The sequence below is a fragment of the Mus caroli genome, unplaced genomic scaffold (genome assembly GCF_978045245.1).
Source record: "Mus caroli unplaced genomic scaffold, Mus_caroli_1 scaffold_1, whole genome shotgun sequence".
In the NCBI taxonomy this organism is placed as follows: domain Eukaryota; kingdom Metazoa; phylum Chordata; class Mammalia; order Rodentia; family Muridae; genus Mus; species Mus caroli.
In genome coordinates this window covers 37,756,732-37,779,278 of record NW_028227256.1, presented here as the reverse complement: position 1 = coordinate 37,779,278, position 22,547 = coordinate 37,756,732, and the positions used below count along the sequence as shown (strand labels likewise).

At 42.6% G+C, this 22,547-nt stretch overlaps 1 protein-coding gene across 3 annotated transcripts in view; it reads right to left on the bottom strand.

Annotated features, from left to right (window-relative positions):
- Positions 1-376: 376 nt before the first annotated feature.
- The window catches only part of Tmem182 (transmembrane protein 182), a 49,791-nt gene continuing 27,620 nt past the window's right edge, over positions 377-22,547 (bottom strand). For all 3 annotated transcript variants that reach the window (XM_021175170.3, XM_085836777.1, XM_085836776.1), the window contains exons 4-5: positions 18,438-18,575; positions 377-2,433 (exon numbers count right to left, since the gene is read on the bottom strand). In XM_021175170.3, the coding sequence (XP_021030829.1) occupies positions 2,213-2,433; positions 18,438-18,575 (359 nt within the window). In that variant the 3' untranslated portion in view covers positions 377-2,212. The remainder of the gene's footprint in view (positions 2,434-18,437; positions 18,576-22,547) is intronic.

Here is a 22,547-nt window from a genome sequence, read left to right as displayed (position 1 = left end):
CCTTGACTACTTCCAAGATAAGCCTGTGTACCCCAAACAGAAATAAACACAGCTTGGACAATTGGAAAGCAGCACCCCTCAGACATGAAGCTCCTGCATTCATTACCAAGCAACAGTTTATATATCAATCAGCCCAGCAAACACAACTCACCCACACTCCATCCACTTCATAAGCAGTTGAGAACTGTACTTAGCATCAGTGTGAGTGTCACGTGACAACCCAGAGAGACTTTGAACGTGTGGCTCTGTATAAGTTGCCATGTCCGTCAGCTATCTGGCCAATCGACTTGTGATAAACACACAGTAGCCACATAAGAGAATGAAAAATAAGGGCAACCATCTGAAATTTATAAATATTCAAACTTTTACTAGAAACAGCTTGCATGAGAAATTTAAATGGCATACAGTCCTGAAAAGGGTTCCATCCCAAAGATCTACAAAAAAAGAATTGCACGTTCAGATGACACAAACTAACCAGACACATCTAAGCGTTGTCTGGAAAACATAATGGCATGCCACCGCTTAATATCACAGGCTATATGCATAACAGAATCAAGCCAAAGAAAGCCAAAAAAGCAAATGAGCCAATATCAAAAGGAAACAGAAGATGACATTGTGAAAGTAACACAAAGATATATCAATGTCCTTGAAATGGTTTGTGATTGTGAGTTGAGCTAACCCCCTGGAGTGTTACAAACAGCTGGTACTATTTCAGGCAAGCCTGGTCATTAAAACGCCCTCATGGTTTAGTAGGTAGCTCAGGCTCCTGCTACCTTTCCAAGTCTCCCTCTGTGTATAAAGCATGCTGTAGGGAGGGCTGAGGCAGCATCATCACTATACCTATAAGAAGAGCTAACCCAGCCTTCCCAGAGCACCTTCCAGGTGGTCATCCCCCTACCTCAGTGCTATCTTTCCTTCTTGCTACAACTGCAGAATGCATTGTGGGGTCCCCAACAAAGCCTGAGTGCTGTGTGTTTCTCAGTGCCTCACAGACACCAAACCCTTCCTTGATGGAAACTTCCAGAATGCAAGTACCAGTAGAGGGGAGCCTTTTGGATCTGGCCTTGATTTCAATCAAGAGTCCTGGCAAATGATCCTTTTCGATATGCAAAATGCCTGTGCTAGTGAATGATAAAGAATTATATTTCCCCACAAAACCTTTTCTTGCAGGAGGTTAGGGAGATGGTGGGTCTGTCAGAGTTCTGGCATGTAAGCCAAAGAGGATGAAATTGAGGGATAATATGCAATCAAATGACCAGAAGAACTAGATCCTGTAAAACGTGTGGGGTGGGAGTTAATTTGCCATGGTCTTCATAAAGCAAGGCTATTATAATCCTCACATGGAAGTATCTGGAAACGTTAGAGCCGGACAATATTAAAAGCACGTTCTCTCAATAAATTTAAATGTGCTGAACATCTTAGCAATTTAAGTTTTAAATGGGAATTTTAAAATATCAAATGGAATTATGTGCTAAGCTGAGGCTGTTGGCTTTTACAAATTTTAAACCTTATTACAATTCAGGGGTTCCCCCCTTTAACTTCACACAGTTCTAATCTGCATTATATGCACTTTGCTGTGTGGATTTCCTGAGTTCCAACAGTGTTAGGTTTCTGTTAGCATACATCACCAAGAAAAATCTCAGATGATGCAGTTGGTAATACATTAGAGTAACCACATTTGGTATTGTTGTCATGGCCCTTTTGAACTCAGGAGTTCAGAGCTCCAATAACAAGAACAACTGCTATCTATTTTTAAATTAGTGAATCATTGGCTCACAGAAGTCAGGGGGATGAGTGTCTGGCTATGTGTGGGCATGTAGGTGGAGAAGAAACAAAGCCAGCTGTCAGGCATTTGTTTTCCATTAATTATTCTCCCTGTTTTAAAAAGAAGCAGAAGTGAATGTTGAGGAGACAATCAACACAGGCTTGGTTTGCTGTGGGCGATCACATAAGCACCCTGCGTTTACTTCAAACTGTACGATAGATCCACTACCTGCTCCCTGGAGAACTAGTTCATTGCCAGCCCAGACAGCTTTGGGTTTTTGAGAAGTCAAAAGATCTCCTTTGTGAGGAGAAATCACAATTAAATGACTCATTAAGAAATAACTCCAATGTACATCCACTAATTTTATGCCAATACCATTGCTAACACAAAACAGACAGGGGGAGTGTGGTGCTTCGAAATCTCTCCTGAAAACTCTGGAGGCAAAAGTTAGTGATGTATCTGGATATGCCGTCCAACAACTAGAAAGAGCAGCCCAGCGAGCAGAGAGAAGAATATGCCAGCGGGGGCCAGAAAAAACGACCAGCCATATAGGATGGAAGGGGTGAATTCCCAGCAGTCTCTCATCCTCAAGGCTCTGTAGCTTTCCATGTCAGCCACTGCCTGGACCCAGATGACATACAGTATCACCACCAGGGAAAACAGGACACCTGAGGAGAGGAGAAGACCATTAGCTTTTCTGGAGGTATCACACCCTTCTCCCAAACTACCCTAAAGTATTCATTTGTTTAAGTGTAACCTCCATTCTGAGCTAAATCAGACACTGTCTGTGCTATTCTTTATCAGCTAAATCAACAGTTCTCAACCTGTGGGTAGTGACCTCTTTGGGGCTTCAAATGACCTTTCAACAGGACTCACCTAAGATCATCAGAAAACAGGTATTTACATCATAATTCATAACGGTAGCAAAATTACAGTTGTGAATTAGTGATGAAATAATTTTAGAGTTGGGGTCACCACAACATGGGGGGGGGTATTGTATTGAGGGGTTGCAGCATTAGGAAAGCTGCGAACCACTGGGCAAAGTAGACATGATGTTGATTTTCATATTTTAAAGCATTCTGTGGACTGCTGTATCAGCATGAGAGACAACAACCATAGTTGATATGTACTTATCGGTTGCTAACTGTTTGCCAGGTACTGTGCCGAGTCTATGAATATTTATATTGACATGTGTACACTTTAACTGATGCAAGGTTTGAAGAAAGCAGTGTAGTCCATTATTACTTCTTTCAAAAAATGCAGGGGATCAGTGGAATTTGTACCATCAGTCCCACAGCATTAAGTGTGTACAGACACAACTAGCAGTTTTCAGCCCAGGTTGTTGAAACTCTTGCAATACCACCTAACTCTATATAGCTGCAGCCAAATACAGCCATGAAACCAATGTCTACATGAGCACCACATATTTTGTACACGACCACTTGCATGTTCAAAATCTGCAATGGCAAACAAATGTTGAATATTTTAACTTCCATTTTTATTTTATGTGTATAGGTGTTCTGCCTGCCTATGTAAACTATGTACCATGTGTATACACTGAGTGCCAGAGGAGGCCAGAAGAGGGTTTAATCCCCTAGGACTGGAGCTACAGACAGGTCAGTTCTGGGAATCAAAAAGAGCAGCCAGTGCTCTGAACCCCTGAGACATCTCTCTAGCAACCCCTCACCTGTCCACTCATGATACTATACATTAAATACTAAATATATTGAGTAATATGTATCTATATCCATTAAAGGTACATGTCAGATAAAATCATTGTCTTGAAAGAACCAAGAAAGAATATGGCAGAAGAGCTTGAGAAAAATAAACCCTTGAATTTGAGATCACAGGCTTTATGTAAATGAAAGGAAGTGGGAAGAAGAAGAAGGGAGGGGAAAGGAAAAGAAAAAGAAGGAGGGAGGGAGAGAGGAGAGGGGTAAGAGGAAAAAGAGAAAATATGAAATGGAGGGAAGAAAAAAAAGACAGAGGAAGAGGAGGATGGAAGAAGAGAAGACAGGAAGGAAAAGGAAGGAGATGGCAGAAATAAAGAGAACAGAATAAGAGAGGGAGATAAGAGGGAAGAAAGAAGGAACAGGCAGGAAAAGAAGACATTATGGGGTGAAAAGAAGAAAGAAAGTCGGAAAGGGAGGAGAGGAAGGAGAAAGGGAGAGGAAGCAGAGAAGGGGAGGAAGTAGAGAAGGAGAGGAAGCAGAGAGGGAGAGGAAGAAGAAGAGGAGAGGAAGAAAAGAGGGGAAGAAGGTTGAGAGGTAGAAGAGAGGGAGAGGATAGAGACAGGGAGAGGAAGGAGAGAGTGAGAGTGTACACAAAGAGGCAGAGGGAAGAGGCACCATCACACAGTGTATCAACACCTCCACATAATCCATCACTGTTAGCATACTGAGGATGGAGAGCATATCACCTTGATGAGACCTTGAGCCCAGCCATTGACAGGACAGAAGCCAGTGACATTTGAGAGCAGGTTTGGGGGCATACTCATCAGATGTGGCTGCTACTGCAATTACCAGACAGTAGCTCATCATTGGCTCCTGATGCCATGATGTCATAAGAAATTGCTTATTTTGACTCACAGTTTCAGAGACTTGTTCTGGTGGCATCTTGTCCCTGTGGCTCTAGGGCCTATCACAAATTAAAACATCATAGTGGAAGCATTGGGCTGCTGACACTGTTTATTTAAGAAGAGCAATAAAGCACTAAGAGGCCAGGGTTCCAACATCCCTTCAAGAGCATGTCCTTAATGACCTACCTCTCTTCCACTGAACCCTGTCTCCAAAAGGTTCTACCACAATAGAGCCACAGATTGGCGTCCAAGCCTTTAACATGTATCCATTGGAGATGACTTCATCTCCAAATGGTAACAAGTACAAAATGTTCATATTTTGGTTGCTATGTATCTGAAAGCTAACTGTGTTTCCATTGCTAACGCAGAAGTGACAGCATGTCAATGGAAGAGAATGGCTTTCTCCATCCAGCTTGCTCAGCACATTCTTGGTTGTCTTACTACGCCAAGGGGTGAGGCACCACCAGAAAGAAGCTTGAGGATTCAATACAAAAGAAAGGTTTGTAACTCTGCGGAGATGTGCCTGTATTTGAGCTTACACCTTCTCATAATGACCATTCCAGCTACAGATCAATGTGGTATTAACCAAGATGTCTCCCTAAGAAGGTATGCTCTTCAAGCTGTGATTGATATTGTAAGTGCATATGCTGACCCACAGGATGGAGCAACCACCACTGAGTAACAACTGTATCTGAGAAACAGCAGAGATGTAGCTAGAGAGCAAACTTCTTACTTATTCACTTTATATCCTGCTCACTGCTCCCCCAGTCAACCCCTCCCACAATCCTTTCCCCCACCCCATTCCTTCTCCTCTGAGCAAGTGAGACCCCCTTGCCCCGGGTATCCTACCACCCAGGCACTGTGCATCCTCTCCCATTGAAGCCAGACAAGGCAGCCCAGCTAAGAAGACCATATCTCATATACAAGCAGTAGCTTTTGGGGTAGCTCCCAATCCAGTTATTGGAAACCCACATGAAGAACAATCAGTGATACTCTGCTGTGCTTGCAGAAAGGAGTGTGTTGTCCTCTGAGAGGCTCCACCCAGCAGCTGATGCAGACAAATACAGACACCCACAGCCAAACAGTGGATGGAGCTTGGGGACTCTTATGGAAGAATGGGAGGAAGGATTACAGCCCTGTAGGGGATAGAAACCACACAAGAGGACCAACAGAGTCAACTCACCTGGTCCCATGTGACTCTTAGAGTCTGAACCACCAACCAAAGAACATACATGGTTTAGACCTAGGCCTCCTCACACCTATGTAACAAACGTGGAGAGCAAACTTTCAACAAGGCCTTACTTGAGATGTTGGCCAAAATGTGGCTGTAACATGAGTCATGTAGTGACTATGCCAGGGGTCTAACAGAGACTCCATTTTACAGCAACTGCAGGCACAGTAGTATCTGTTAGCAGAAAGGTTTGGGCACTTGCACAACACCCTTTGGCTCCTGCAAACACTGGACAGCTCTTCATGTTATTTGTTGCTATGGTGTTGATCTCCCTTCCATCACAAAAGCACCATCTTTTCAGATATTCTTACTAAAAATTTAAATTGCCTCTGTGAAGAATCAGTCACCTGTATGCATCTTTTCAAAAGCCGTGATTGGATTTGGAATGTTAAAAAGCACATAGCGGGCAATAATGAAGATGATTATTAATAAGAAATAACTTGTACTTAAACAATGCTGCTATTTGGAGAAGAATTGCATTATGAGAGCACTAAAAATGCTCATTTATTTAATTTTTAATCTGTTCTTTAATTGACACAAATGAACACAGTCCATTTAATATATATGAAATCAGTTTGTGATTCTATCTTACCCATGGGGCAAAACAGTCAGTACCTCACTACCAATTAAATTATAGATGATAAGTAGGGGTGGGAGGTGGAGGTGAACTATTTCAACGACTACTGCTGTAAGATTTAATCAGGAGAACCTGTACAAGTCTGTGAGCAAGAAGGGAATGAGGTAGCTGTTACATGTAGCTAGACTAATCAAACAAATCATCGGTTTGAAATGGAGCTACATATCTCACTACTAAAAATTTGAAAAGAAAACAAACCAAGGATGGTCCCTCTCATGTTAGAGCAAATTCACAGTAGCAGATAGTAGGTGATAGAAATGAGAAACCTAGATAATGAAACAATGTAACAATGAGTACAGTGAAACAATGTCACAATCTCACATGAGTGAGATCAAACAATGTAACCAGAGCAGAGAAACAGTGTGGCACTGAGCATGATGAAACAATGTGGCAATGCATGTGATGAAACAATGTAACAAATGTGCCTCCACAGACTCAGACCTTCCACACACTAAAGGATAACTTTTCCTGAAGAAACCTGTCAAGTGGCATGATTTTCAAAGTAATCACAGTAAGCATCACCAGTATTAACTATGTCACAGTGATGAGGCTGGGAGGTGATGGCACTGAATGGAGCAGGTGCTACAGCAAAATGCAGAGCCTAATCCAGCCCTGAAAGGCATTATACCCAAATCCAACACCATTTCAAGAACCCTTAAGCCTGTGCTCTTCAAAAATTCCAAATTCCTGAAAGTCAAAGCAGAAGTAAATCTGGTTTGATGGAGACTTGTGTGGCACAAGTAAACATGATCTATAATCCAGGGTCGAATCCTTTGTTATAAAAGAAATTAATAGAATGGTTACAGAAAGGATAATGGAGGAAGATGGATGAAAGCACTTGCATCTTTGGTGTAAAGTTGAAGACAGTCCCAAACCAAATAATAATAATAATAGTAATAATAGTAATAATAAAAATGACGTTGAGGTAAGAGAGGGACACATACCTGTGGTCACACATGTGCTGGGAGGAACATGGTGGAGAGCAAGGAAGGCAGCACATGTATCCATAGGAAAAATGTCCCTGTCCCTTGTCCCTTTGGTAGGACATTGTGACTCCTCATAAGCAATCACACAGTGAGTTGGCAGATGGAGTCTGTCCATGTGACAGCACTGTTTACATGAACTCTCTATTTTCTCTTTACAGTCTAGGACTTTGTTACAGAATGTGAGCACTAATAGGCTAGGGTGACAAAGGGTGACAAAGGAGCTACCTTTCAAACCCCCCCTGCCACACTGACTTTAGAAGAACAGAAATCAGTGCTGAGATTAGGCAACCATTGTTTTAAAATAAAGTTGTTATTAATTGCATTCATATTAAATATATTTCAAAAGCCCAAATTTATTTGCAATTAAATTTTATGATGCCTGTTTTCTGGAGTCTAATTTTAAAAATTATTAAATAGCTCACTAAAGAAAAGAAAATCAAAGAATAGTCTCAAAGACCATTAGTATTTATGGTCATGCTGAAAAATGAATTAGGAATTTAGTGACCCGAAAGGTACATGGAGACTCTCATAGACAACACGTACAAGTGGAAGTTAACCTATACATTTTCAATGAATCATCTCACAAAGTTATTTTTTATATGCCTAAACACAGTTTGAAAGCCTGTTCCCCCACTTCCTAGAAACAAGAGGAGTAACATTCAGTTACAGATGGACATTGAGCATAGTCATCGATGTTGGGGACAATCAGAGAGAGAATAAGTATCCTGTGAACTCCCCCAAGGCCTCAAGGCCAAGGTATTCTCCACATAACAAGGAAGCCAGCCCTGTGTCACACATACACATAAACAACAGCAGAAGAAGGATTTACTATAAAACCTCTCAAAGTACTAGAAAAAAAGATTTAGGTGCACATTTGTATGCAGGAAATTGAGGCAAAGAAATGAAGGCTTTTTTTCTTTTAAAGAAGGCAAATTGTCAAAGATCTATGCTTGCATCTAACAGTATGTGTATGTGTGGTGAACTGAAAGAGAATGTTCCTCATAGGAACAGGCATTTGAATACTTGGTCCCTGTTGGTGGCATTTGAGGGGAGGTTTAGAAAGTCTGATTTTGTTGGAGGAGGAGTGTCACTAAGAATGGGATTAGAAAGTAAAACATCTCTCCTACTTCCATTTTGCTCTCCCTCTCTCCCTCTCTCCCTCTCTCCCTCTCTCTCCCTCTCTCCCTCTCTCCCTCTCTCCCTCTCTCCCTCTCTCCCTCTCTCCCTCTCTCCCTCTCTCCCTCTCTCCCTCTCCCCCTCTCCCCCTCTCCCCCTCTCCCCCCTCCCCTCCCCTCCCCCTGCCCCTGCCCCTCCCTCTCCCTATCCTCTTCCTCTCCTCCCTCTCCTCCCTCTCTCTTCCTTCTCCATTCCATGTGCATTTGAAGATGTGCTCTCTCAGTTCCTAGTACCACACCTGCTACTATGCCCCTATAACACGATAGGCTTAAATCTCTCTAGACATGTAAGCAAAAATAACCTTTTCTTTCATTAATTGAATCTTTCATGATATTTTACTGTAGTAGCCCAAAGGTAACTGATACAGTATACATGACTCTTTACAAAAGACTTTTTTGGGAGCAACTTGAAATGATAAACTTGATATTCAACTGTTCATGTAAAACTGCATTTCCTGTGGCTTCGTTATTTAAATGAAAGATGGTGATGGCTCACTTCCTAAGAACTACCAATCCAAGGTAGTTTTTTGGTTACTGACAGACAAGTTCATTGACAGCTTCAATTTTAAATGGACTTAGGAACGACTATGCAATGTCATAATTTTAAAAGTGCCTTTCCAAGGAAATTAAGGTAAAAATAATTAGAACCATGGCAAATGGTTTTGTCTCTGCTTGGAGATTCACAGGCTCTAGAGACAGGCAAAATCCAGCAGGGACCTCTCTCTAAAACCAGGAGGTTAGCATAGCAAAGCCTGGGATGATTTGCCCAGGTTAGCTTATGGCTCCTTTCAGAAGATGGAAATGAGATTTAAGAATGTAGGATGGTCACTGTCTGTCACCGGCATAGGAGGTTGAGACAGGAGGTTTGGTTGCAAATTCAAATTTGGTTATATAGTGAGTCACCAGACCAGTCAAAGATATACAGCAATACCTACAACTCCCAAATAAGGAAGAGGAGGGAGAAGGGGAAGAAGAGAGAATGGGAAGGAGAGGGAAGGGAGAGAGAATTGAAAAGTGAGAAAGGAAAAGAGGGAGGGAGAGAGAGAAAAAAAAGGAGGGGAAAGGAGATCTACAGTAGCTAGATGTCCATCAACACCAAACAGGATCGCTTAAGTCTGGAAAACATTCCCAGAATCTCCAGAGAGATACAGTGACTCACAAAGCAGAGCTGTCTGAAAGGCTGGCAGAAAGTTCCACTATGAACATAAAGAAACAACAACCTGGGCTCACGAGGCGGTTAGGGAGGACAGCAGTGGAGACCAGTACACCCAGACGGAGAAAGGAAAGTGAGTCACCCAGAAGAAAGATGAAACGTGACTCACCCCACTGTCATTTTGTAGTGGAAACCGTGCCACATCATGAGATGAATTCACCATGAGACTGTGTCACAAGTGCCTTTCTTGGGTCTGTAAGGGGACACTGAATGCCTATTTTTTTTTTTTTTTTGCAACAGGGTTTTTGCAGACATTATGCAAACTGTCTTCATACAAACATTTAGTAACTTAGCTCACACCTCATGTTAGGCTCTGGTATTTTGGTGTGTTTTCTAATTTGGTGTGCTTTCTTTTGCTCAGTCTTTTAAAGTGTGAATAGATGAGTTTTGAAAAAAAAAAAGAAACATAAATATCAGGAAGCTACAATATATTTATCACTTGTGGAAATCTGCCAAGCCTTTTCAGTATCCCAGCTCCCCTCTACCAAGTCTGTCTCAGTGTGAATTAGACTTTAGAAGACCTTGCAATTGAAGGCACTATAGCCCATGGGTTCCCCTGGAATCCCTCCCCAGGCAAATACAACTCCTGCCACCCCCAGCCCCACCCCCCATAGTTTATATTAGACGTAAATAGCAGCTTTTTTTCCAGCTTGTTTATCCATTCACCTGCATGTGAACATGTGAGGAATTCTAGGTGTGGATTGTTATGAACTCATCTACAATCCAATTATCTTGTGCTACCTTACCGTATGCATGGAGTTTTGAAATAGCATTTGCTTAGGCCAAACAGTTGTATGAGTGAGGATATTAATAAACTCTTTTAACAAAATGACCCAGGTTTGAGTTGATACTTGGCAGGAGCTGAATTACCAACCCCAACACCTTAGCTGCCCTGCTTAGCCCAACTGAAGACACAGTTCTTAAAAAGCAACAGAATACAACCTAAATTCTACACTAACCCTGACCTTTAATCAGAGCTATTGAACAATTAGCTTGGGGGGGGGGTCATTTTGTGATCGGTTGTTTTGGGGTCCTTCATTTGAAAATAATTCAACTTTTCTCACTCGGAGAACATAAAGTAACATATGAATCAGTATGAAATACATGGAGGTGTAATTATAAAACACCTGTGAACTAGCCTCTGACCTAGAAACCAAGACATTACTCATGCTTGTGTCTATTTGGCTGTGAATCCTTTGGAAGGAGATATGTTCCTCCAATATTTAAGGACCATTTCTAGCATTTCGTTGAAAATATTAATATTTACAGGTGAAAGTAAGAACTAGGTGACACAGGGATGGCTGCCTGAGAACAGGCAATGATTCAGATGAAATCTCAAAGTCCCTTACTGTAGCAGGTTAAATTTTAAATTAACATACTACATACAATCATCTTAGGATACCACCACATTTACAAGCCTGTTGTCATGTGGTTTAACAACATCTTGACTACCTAAAACACGTCAGTGTTTGAGGCCTCTGTGCACTTCCACAAGATGTGTGTGCCCTACCAACGGGACTCATACAAGCTGACCCCTCCCGCAGCTAGTTCTACTGCCAAGTTCAATCCTTTATATGTTATAAAAAGAGAAAGGGGAAGTCTGCCAATTGCACATTGGCTAGATGATAATACTTCTCATTATATTCTAATGCATTTTCCAAGTAATTTCATAAAAATTGCATTCATTAAAACTAAGACTGCTTTTCTGGGCAAACAAGCTAAGTGTCCTTTAAAATATGTTAAATTGTGTTTTATAATAATTTGTTGTTTCTTTTTTACACTAATAGGTTATTGCTTTCTATTAGAATCAAATGATGCTCTGTTTAATGTATCCTATTTTGGAAGTTTAAAACAACTGATACATTGTGTCCAACACTCTTGATCTTGACTCTTCTGCATTCATTTTTCTGACACTTCACCTCTGGTGTTTCTGCAGGTTTTGAGTTAGTCTTAACTGCTCTTGCACTTATAATCCGTTTAGCAATCTCCCTAACTGATATTCACCGGGCACACTGCACCCTCCTCCTTTCATTCTCTGGAGTCATGATTTTTATCTTGTCAGTCGACCCTATCTATATACTACATACAGGGCTTCCCAAACACAAATGATAATTTTCATCATTGAACATTCCTGTGCTGAATACAATGAACTGCATTGAAAAATAGGAATTAACAGAGAATTCTCCACAAGCATTCAATTTGCAAGGGTGACTTACTCGAAGGGTGATTTTACTCACAACCACTGAGTTTCAGGATGTGTTTAAAAGGCACTAGTCTGGATTTTGACAACTCTAACTTTCATCTCACGTTCCTGGCTGGAAAGATTTCCACTTTGAAGTAATTCTACGCATGGTCCTTGCTTCTTCATCTGTTACTTCATTGGTAAGTGGTGATCACTTCCTTATGAGATCTCATATAAGAAAGAGGTCATGGGGAATGAGATGACGAAGCACAGCAGTCAGCACTGTGCTGGGAACATGTTCTCCCTCAGAAGCATCAGCTAACATCATCATCACCATTATCACCATCATCACCATCACCACCACCACCACCATCATCATCACCATTACCATCATCAGGAGCTGACATGAGTTAATTCTAGCAGCTAGGGAATGATATCTGCAGTGTTCTACAGCACCAGAGAATTTCATGTGACCCTGCTGTTGTCTGGAAGAAAAACAATCAGTTCCTCCTGGCTCCTTCAGGCTCTGAGACCTTAGGGCAGTGGTTCTCAGTCTTCCTAATGCTTCCTAATACAGTTCCTCATGTTGTGGTGACCCCCCCCCCAACCATAAAATCATTTTCCTTGCTACCTCATAATGGTAATTTTGCTACTGTTATGATCTGTAATGTAAATATCTGTGTTTTCTAACTGTCTTAGGCAACCCCTGGGGAAGGGTTGTTCAACCCCCAGGTTGAGAACCACACTGCCTTGAAAGCTTGACAGTTTGCCTCCCATGTTTTACCACTTGTGTCCACCAGATGGCACCAGTCCCCCCACAGTCTCATCACCATGGACTTTGGAAAAACACAAACTAATCCAGAGTTGGACTTAACCACCTGCTTTGACTTTCCAGTACAGACCTCTTATTACAAGAAGTAAAAATTACTTGTAGAGCAGCTTCTTAGAGGAGATCAACATTGCTGTACCAATGAATCCATACTAAAATATGCTCCGACCAAGCAGAACTTAACAAGATGGGAAAGTGTAAGAAGCTATAAAAGTTAGCAAATAAACAAATTTGGTATTCCTCGGTGACTTACTACTCATTGTTTCTCAGCAACGTGACTGTTCAGGGGGAAATCTGGGATGATAAAGAGTATTTGCAGAAACATGAGATCCCTTCCCATCCAGCGTAAGTGGATATAAGGGATACACAACCTGTGGAAAGGATAAGGCATATGGAAGCAAGCCCAGCTCTAGACTGGCCACAATGCATAAAGACCAGCAAAAACCCTTGATGTTTCACACATCTGCTGTAAATGCCTAGTTATACAACATAATAATACTGCAATAAATGGTAAAGCCATAGCTATAGTTCTCAGAACAGTGACAGTTTCCAGAGGGATGCTGAAGCTATAAGAAACATCCTTCCAACCTGAAGTTCAAGGTTTTCCATAAAAGATTCCCCAAGTTAATACTGCGCTAGGCTCTTGAGTGTTAGGTATGCCTGGACAGAAACCAAGCCATGACCCAGACTGTCCCCAACAAGGACACACATTCTGTGTTCTGTGGTAGGTGGGAGTGCAGGTGTCTGGTACACGCACAGGATCTCATCTCCACACCTGTTCCTGATTCTCGGATGACTCTGATTCGAGAACAACTTGAAAGAATCCTCTAGGAAATCCTTCTGTGGGGCTTCAGCTCCCTGCTCCCAGAGTGCCATCACTTATGTCCTATGGCACCCCATCAAAAAGGGCCTCAAAAAGCAAGTTACCCATATTAAACACACATACTCTCTCTCTCTCTCTCTCTCTCTCTCTCTCTCTCTCTCTCTCTCTCTCTCTCTCTCTCTCTCTCTCACCTGGGGGAAGGCTGTAACTTTTAAATATTTTTAAAATAAAAATCTTTGCAGTTGGCATTGTCCAAAGAACAAAACCACAGCCTACAGACTGGGAAAAGATCTTTACCAACCCTACATCCAACAGAGTGCTGATATCCAAAACATATAAAGAACTCAAGAAATTAGACATCAGCAAACCAAATAACCCAATTTAAAAATGGGATACAGATATAAGCAGAGAATTCTCAACAGAGAAATCGCCAATGGTTGAGAAGCACCTAAAGAAACGTTCAACATCCTTACTCATCAGGGAAATTGAAATCTAAAGAACTCTGACAGTCTACCTGATACCCATCAGAATGGCTAGGATCAAAAACTCAAGCAACAGCTCATGCTGGTGAGGATGTAGAGCAAGAGGAACCACTCCTTCATTGCTGGTGGCAGTGCAAACTTGTACAGATGCTATGGAAATCAATTTGGCAGTTTTTCAGAAAAGTGGAAATAATTCTACTCAAGACCCAACTATCCTACTCCTGGGCAGATACCCAAAAGATGCTCCGTCATACCATACAGACACTTGCTCAACTATGTTCATAGCAGCTTTACTCATAATAGCCAGAAACTAAAAACAACCCAGATGGCCATCAAATGAAGAATGGATAAAGAAAATGGCATTCATTTACACAATGGAGTACTACTCAGCTATTAACACCAGGACACCATGAAATTGGCAAGCAAATGGATGGAACAAGAAAGGATCATTATGAGTGGGGTAACTCAGACCCAGAAAGACAAACATGGTATGTACTGATAAGTGGATATTAGCCATAGAAAACAGGATAGTCATGCTACAATCCATAGACCGAAAGAAGCTAAGCAACAAGGAGGGCCCAAGGGAGGATGCTTGAATCTCACTAAGAGGAAATAAAATAGACATCTTGGGTAGAGGAAGGGAGGAAACTGGATGGGAGAAGGAGTGGGGAGAGGTGCAGGGGAGATCAGGCATGGGGAGGACAGAGGGAGAGAGAACTGGAATCAGGTTGGGGGGGGTCATCTCTGGGATAAGCTAGAAAGCTAGGGCAATAGAAACTCGCAAGAGTCTATGACTAAGACTCCTAGCAATGAGAAGTATGGAACCAGAAATGGCTAGCTCTTATAACCAGGCAAGAATTCCAGTGGAAGGATGGGGACACCAACTCAGCCACAAAACCTTTGACCCACAATTTGTCCTGCCTACAAGATGTGTGGAGACAGGAGCCTCACATAACTGTCATCAGAGAGGCTTCTCCCAGCAACAGATGGAAACAGATGCAGAGACCCACAGCCAAACATTAGGCAGAGCTTGGTGAAGCTTTTGGAAAAGGAGAAGGGCAGATTGTAGGAGCCAGGAAGGTCAAGGACGCCACAAGAAATCCCACAGAATCAACTAACCTGGTCCCATAGAAGCTCACAGAGACTGAACCACCAACCAGGGAGCATGTGTGGGATGGACCTAGGCCCTCTGCACATGTATAACACATGAGCAGCTTGGCTTTTATGTGGGGCCTCTTACAGCAGGAGCAAGGGCTGTCTCTGACTTTATTGCCTGCTTTTGAATCCCTTTCCCTAAACTGGGCAGCCTTGTCTAGCCCCAACAGGAAAAGATGCTCCTAGTTCTGCTGCAACTTGATATGCCAAAGAGGATTAATATCCACAGGAGGCCTATTCTTTTCTGAGGAGAAAGGGAAGGAGGGTTGGGGAGGGAGAGAGCAGGAGGAGAGGAGGGAGGGGAAGCTGTCATTGGGATATAAAGTAAGTACATTAATTACTTAAAAAATATATAAAAATCTTGACTGAAAGGAAAGCCTGTGTAGGATTGGGTGAGGCTGACTTCCTTTAGCTACTATGCAGCATTTGTCTGAAATATCAGACCCAGGATAGCAGGAAGTGCAATTTCGGAAAGCTTTTCCATGTAGCACTTAGAACACCTATGTAGGCACGGTACATAAAGCACATAAAGCACCCGAGGGTACCATGAAGGCATCACTTGAAGGAACAAGAGGGTGGTGAGGTCTTCATATTCCCCTAACAGGGCTGCTCTGAGGACATCCAAACTGCAGCTCTGCAGATGATCAGCTGGGGGGCTTTTTGCAAGGCCATGAGGCAGGCACACGTCAGAACACAGTTCTATCAAGCAGCCTTTCCCCAACCAGCCCCATAGAGCTCAGAGTGAACACAGAGCCCTGGGCTTTGGGAAATACGTCATTTCCTGTTAGGGAGTTCAGCTTCTGGATTACTCCGGAAGCCTACTCAGTAGGAAAGTCATGTCTGAAAGTGACTTTAGCAAAGCCACCATAGCTTTACATGTATCTATTCCCAGCCTGTCTCCACACAGAGTGTTTGACAGGCAGTGTCTGCAGACCTTCATAGTACAGGCACTTGGGCAGCCAGTACAGCTGGAGACCTGTGAGCCTTGCCTGTCAGCAGGTTCCTTCCTAATCCCTTCCTACTTTGGTCTCCTGTCACCTTCTGCTCTGACTGAGGCTTCTCCACATACTTTCTCCTGTTCCTTATATGGAAGAGGATGGCTGGACAAGATTTGCCCAGTACCCTCCTGTGAACCTCGTGTTCAGTCTCAGCCAGAGGGAAAGGGGCCTCTTCTGCTAAGCCCACTGACATCGGCTTTCTGTGATGACCACTTCTTCCTGGACATAGGGCATCTCCAGCATGTGGTTGCTGTGGGTGTTCCCATCGCATGCACAAATAATGGTTTCTTAGGAAGAAAACACAGGTAAAGTTTGCTGAACCTATGAGCTTCTGATAAAAAAGAAGCCACAGACTCTATAGTCTTCCAAAACAGTCTTTTTTTGCCCGGTGTGTGTGGGGGTGGGGTGGGGGGAGTGTCAAGTACAGGGTGAGGCCACACTGCTCTCCGGGCTCTGCCCTGAGTTGGCACAGCATGGAGATATCAGCGACCAACCTTTTGCTCCCACCCAACAGCTGCAACTTCAGTGTCCCTCTGCCAAGCATGGAATGCCCTGCACAGGCCTCTGAGGATGACAAAGAGCCTCTGTATGTGTGTGTGTACACACCCAGAATGGCCGTGTGGAAGTCAGTTGTGCCCTTCCCTAAGACTCATCTGGCCAACAACTACTCAGTCCTGTTTGTGGCGTTGGTAAATTGGCCACACTACCCTGAGACTGAACTGCACCTGTTTCTAAGTGCCTGGCAGAGTCAAGAAAGTGAAGGTCTGACAAGCCCCAGGAGGGATGGGAGTTTGGAACTCTCAGCCGGTAGGCTAAAATGTCCTCATTTTGAAATTTATGAAACCTAACTAACTGAAGTATTTGACGTTCAATTCAGCGCAACTCTGCATTCCACATGGCACGAGGAAATCATTCCTGGATGATGAATCTGGGGCAAGAAAAGCAGCCGTGTTCCCCAGGGCCCTCCGTAATGTATCATATAATTTTGAAAGGATAAAATCGTTACATCGTGGGTAATAGACAGATATTTTAAAGTTCTTCTGTTGATAGTGTTCAATTTCAAGACAAGTTGTTGACATCACTGTTGCTTAAAGTCTGCATTTCATGGTAGAAATTTGTAGTGGAATGCTAACTTTGATCAACTCTGAACACATGACTTTTCCTGCCCCAAACAACACAATGAACTTTGATGTTTTGTTTCTAAAGACAGGGTAAAGGGGACAGAAGACAGGGTAAGGGGACAGAAGATAGGGTAAGGGGACAGAAGCAGTTAAACAGACTGCCCCCCAAGATGATGCTGTGTCAACCAAGGAGCCATTTGTGACCGTTGTCTCTGCTATGACAAGCTAAGCACAGGGTTATATAAACAGAGTACTGATGACTGATCATTAATTTTGTTGAAGGACAGCATCGTGGACGGCCACACAATGATTCTAAAGACAACAGAGCTACCCATCAGTTCTTTCCCCATAGCCTTCATTATGGCTTCACATAGAAACACTACGTTCTCATGAGGGCAGAATACAGCACTACCATGGCAAGTTTGGTCATGCATGCTCAAGTCCCTATGTCCTGTTGGTTTTTGCTGTTGTTGTTGTTGTTTTTGTGTTTTTGTTCTTTGTCTGCTTGACACAGCTAGAGTTACTCGACAAGAAGAACTCACAATTGAAAAGATGCCTCTATAGGATTGGCCTACAGACAAGTCTGTCTGTGGGGCATCTTTTTAATTAGTATTTGATACTGGAAGATTTGGCCCATTCTGAGTGATAGTAACTCATGGACCAGCAGTCCCAGGTTATACAGAAAAGCAGGCTGAGCAAGCTACAGGGAGCAAGTCAGTAAGCAGCATCCTGCCATGGTATCTACTTCAGTTCCTGCCCCGACTTCCTTCGGTGATGGACTTTGCCTTGAAAGTGTAAATGAAATCATCTTATTTCCTTCCCAAGGTGACTTTGGTCACAGTGTTTCATCACCGCAACAGGAATCCTAACCGAGACACCATCTACCACTGTAGAAATGTTGTCACTGTCAATATCAGCCTCCCTCTTATATATTATGATATGGTATAGAAGACACATCACAGATGAAAAATTACAGACAATTATCCCTTACAGACATCCGGGTGAATCTCTAGCCTCAGTGTTTACATTGGTCTACATGTCAACTTTTGTCTACACAATCTTGACGTTCACTAGACAAAGGCTGCCAGCTCACATAAAATGTGAAGTTTAAAGAAAGTACCAGGCATATAATGAGCACACAAGAATTTCAGTATCTTAGCATCATGGTATTACTATTAATAAGAGTCCAAACTCTAGATGTATGTCTAAAACAAAACTATAGGGAACATGGCTAGAAATCATGCTTTGGATGCTATACCTACCTGAGGCAATGTATGAGCCTCCTCCAGCTTTATAAAGGAAGTGACTGGAAAAGGGGGCTGCACAGATGATCAGAAAGCTTGCAGTCAAGGCGGCCACTACCCCCAGGAGCAGCAGGACTGCCCAGAAGCCACGGTAAACTAGAAACCCAAGAACAAAGAAAGAAACACATTAGCTCTGGTTGTAGTAGGATGTCACACAGAGAGTTTGTTCCTTACCATTTATTTCATCCAGGGACGGCATTGGGCAGAATCTCACACCGTGGACCAGGGATGATCTTGAACAGGAATCCTTAGCAGGCCACCAGGCTCAGCCACGCCCATCTTGACACACTTCAGTAATGCTTCCTGCTCAGCATTTGCAACATGTACAATCCAAATGTGCCATGGGGAATTCATTTCTCTGGCCACATTTTCCTCTTTGGAAAGAGGAATGCTTAAGGATCTGCCTGGTGTGCCCTTAGATCAGCAATTTGCATCAGCTATCCAAGGGCCACACAAAGGCAACCTTGTAGTTTATAGACAATGGACTCATCTCACTAAGATGATATCTGTTCCACAGTGATCCCCTCATAGCCCTAGACAAAGGGCTGATGTCTATATAGACCATGGCTCTCAGGGAAACTATTCTTAAGATAATAAAAACTACAGCATTAAGAAAGGTTTGTATAAGAAAAAGAATATTAAAAAATAACAAAATCAGACGTGTATGGAATGTGGCTTTTGTTAAATATTTGTATTACAGGAAGGAAGTGTCAGCATGGTGTTGTTTGAAAGTCTCTTACTCAAGGACAGACAGGGCAGAGGTGCTCCACGCAGCTGGTGATTAATGGATTGTGGGTCTGGTGATTTATAGTAATCAAACAAAAAAGGCATGCTAATGATCACTTTTGAGCTGGATAATTACCAATCTATTAAACAAATTCATCATTTCCCTAAGGCAAAAACGCTAAAATGAGTTCTCGTTTGTGTAAGCCAGTGTGCTCAGTGAGGACTATTAGTCAAATTATCATTTTCTTATGGAACATATAGAATCTTTATTGGGAAATAAAATGTATTTTTTTCTCAATCCTGCCTTCAAGGAATAAATAAGTCAATCACCTGTAATCTTAAAAAAAAGAAGGGCAGGGTTATAGAAAGCTGAGAAGACAGCCATCACAGTTTAGTGGAAAGAAAGGCTGCTGCTATAGGTTGTAGGTGGCCAAGCCTTGATAGCAGGGGTGGCAAGGTTAGCTTTCATCTTACTTTTCAATGCTGACACTTGGCCATAGCTCCCAGGCCTGATGCAATACAGATCTTGTAGCTGTAGGCAGGTTGACAAAACATTCAGTAGTCAAGAAACACAATTTGGTCCCCAAACCTGTCTCTAAGTACCCCAGCAAAGCACAGTACCCAAGATCCAGAAGATGACCCATGCTTTGCATGGAGGAGCCTGGGAAGGGGATCTTTGTTGTCCCAACAGTGGAGAAATCCTTGTTAAATATTTTCTTTTGTTTCTTGTTTTCCCACATAGCACAAGCACAGAGAGCTATCCTATAGAACTGGAGGCCTAAACTGGAATAGAACTCAATCTAGAAATGAGAGGGGATTAAGGAAAGCCTGCAGGTCTATGCTGGAGCCTACACTAGCATCAAGCCCACCCCCACATTCTGTACCCATAGATGCCCAAGGGAGCACAATGGTCTTTGAGAACAAAATTAAGTTGTGAAGTCTCCTGCACCCCAGTGCCAGCCCCAGGCAGGATGCTTCTGACAGTTTGGTTGACATCAAAACTGCTACCATAATCATAAAGGACAGGATGAAAAGACTGATTTCCTGTTGAAACAATAGGTTAATGTTTTCTGGATAGTTTTAAAACAAAAATCAGAAAATGTAATATCCAAACCTCTCTAGGCTACATCTTAAAGCTCTTTGATATAACAGGACCATGAAACTCTGACCAGTGCTTTAGGAAACAGTCAAGGAGTCAGCAAACAGGAAGGCACTAACTCAGATCTAAGTTCTGGAACAGATCCCAAGCTAGTATCAGGAGTTCTGTGAACTGCGGTAACTGCTCTTGAAATGGATAGGACCTAAGACAAACAAACAAACTAGGCTGAATTTCTGGATTCGCAGTAACAATTCCTGAAAATATAAAATCCTGACAGAGGGTCAGCATCACAGAGGAGATCAATCAGCAAGGCGGGATGGAAGGCTTTTTCAATGAAGCGGATTAAACTGTTTGATATGAGTGAGACAACCAGGGGCAGACCCTGAGACAAACAAATGGAGTTCTAGACACCCCTGTGATAGAATCAAAGCCTCTCGGGTTTGTATCCATAGAAACCATTACAGCAGAGACAAGAGATTTTCATGTAGAAACAAAGTTATTCATAAAGCAAAGCTAATCAACAGCCCAGAAGCAGAGGGGAAAGACACACAAGAAACTCCAAATTTTATAAGGTCAAAGAAATGATCTTAGACAGCTAACAACAACCACCACAACCACAACAAAAACCTACAGCAATCTTGAACACATCCAGTGTGAGAAAAGTGTGCTGTGTCATAGACAGGGAGAAGTGACTCTTTATCCGGAAGAACAAAGGATTAAAAAATATAATCTAGAAATAGGAGACTTTTTTTTTGAAAAAACACAGTAGAATAACGCACTTTAAAGTGCCAAAAGGAAAGATTCTTTAGCCTGCAACTTTGCATCGAAGGACAACTTGGAAAAACAGGTGGGAAATCAGGTCATCTGTGACTCAGGGATGAACATTGGCCACATCGGGCTCATCCCCCAAACTACTGAACTGAAGGGAGGAGTTCTTGACAAGGTCAGCAGGATTCAACACAAGACCATGCTTGAAAAAAATCAAAATATGACAGGAAAAAAATCATTAGTATCTGTGAATATAGTGAACCATCACCTTCCTCTCTAAGTTCCTTAAAATGAATTTAAGTATTAAGATTTAAAGCCAGAAGATGTTCAGCAATTAGGAACACTGGCTGCACTCCCAGAGGACCTGAGTTCACTTCCCAGCACCCAAGTCAAGTGGTTCCACATATCCAAAAATATCTTCTAGCTTCCTTAGATACCCGTACACTAAAGCATATATACAGACAGATAGATGGACAGACAGGCAGATACATTCAAACACACACACACACACACACACACACACACACACACACACACCAAAACAAATTTTAGACTGCAGCCAACATAATGTAGTAGAAAACTATAGGTATTGAATTGGTGTTCTGTGTGTTTATCCCTGCCTCAATGGGTCTTTCTGAGCCTCTACCTCTCCTGCAAAAGAAAGATGTCTGTATCCACATATGAGAGCTACTGGAAGCTTACACTGTAAAGACTTTTTATTTTATTTTATTTACTCATGTTACATCCAAATTGCTGTACCCCTCCTGGTCCTCCCTAAATCCCTTCTTCCATCTCCCTCCCCTTCTCTGTGAGATTGGAAGCCCCTCTGAGAATACCCCCACCAGAGACATCAAGTCTCTGCAGGGCTAGGTGCATCCTCTCCCTCTGAGACCACACAAGGCAGTCCAGCTAGAAGAACATATCCCACATACAGGCAACAGCTTTTGGGATAGCACCTGCTGCTATTGTTCAGGACCCACATGAAGACCAAGCTGCACATCTGCTACATGTGTGTGGGAGGCCTAGGTCCAGTCCATGTATGTTCTTTGGTTTGTGGTTCAGACTCTGAGAGCCCCAAGGGTTGAGGTTAGTGGGCTCTGTTGGTCTTCCTGTAGAGTTCCTATCCCCTTCAGAGCCTGCAATCCTTCCTCCTATTCTTCTGTAAGACTCCCCAAGCTCCACCCACTGTTTGGCTGTGGGTGTCTGCCACCGTCTGAGTCAGGTGCTGGGTAAATCCTCTCAAAGGACAGATGGCAAGGCTTCTCAAAGTTTCCTACTCTGGTTCCTTTTATCCAGGGAAGCTTTTATGCAACCATAGTGTGTAGGTATATAAAATTAATATACAAACCAGATATTTACTGATGATAGATTACTAAGAGGTTGGTTTTAATAAAGTCCTTTAGGATGATATGGCTTAATTGGTAGAGTTCTTGCCTACCACATACCAAGTACTGGGTTTGAATCCCAATGTGACA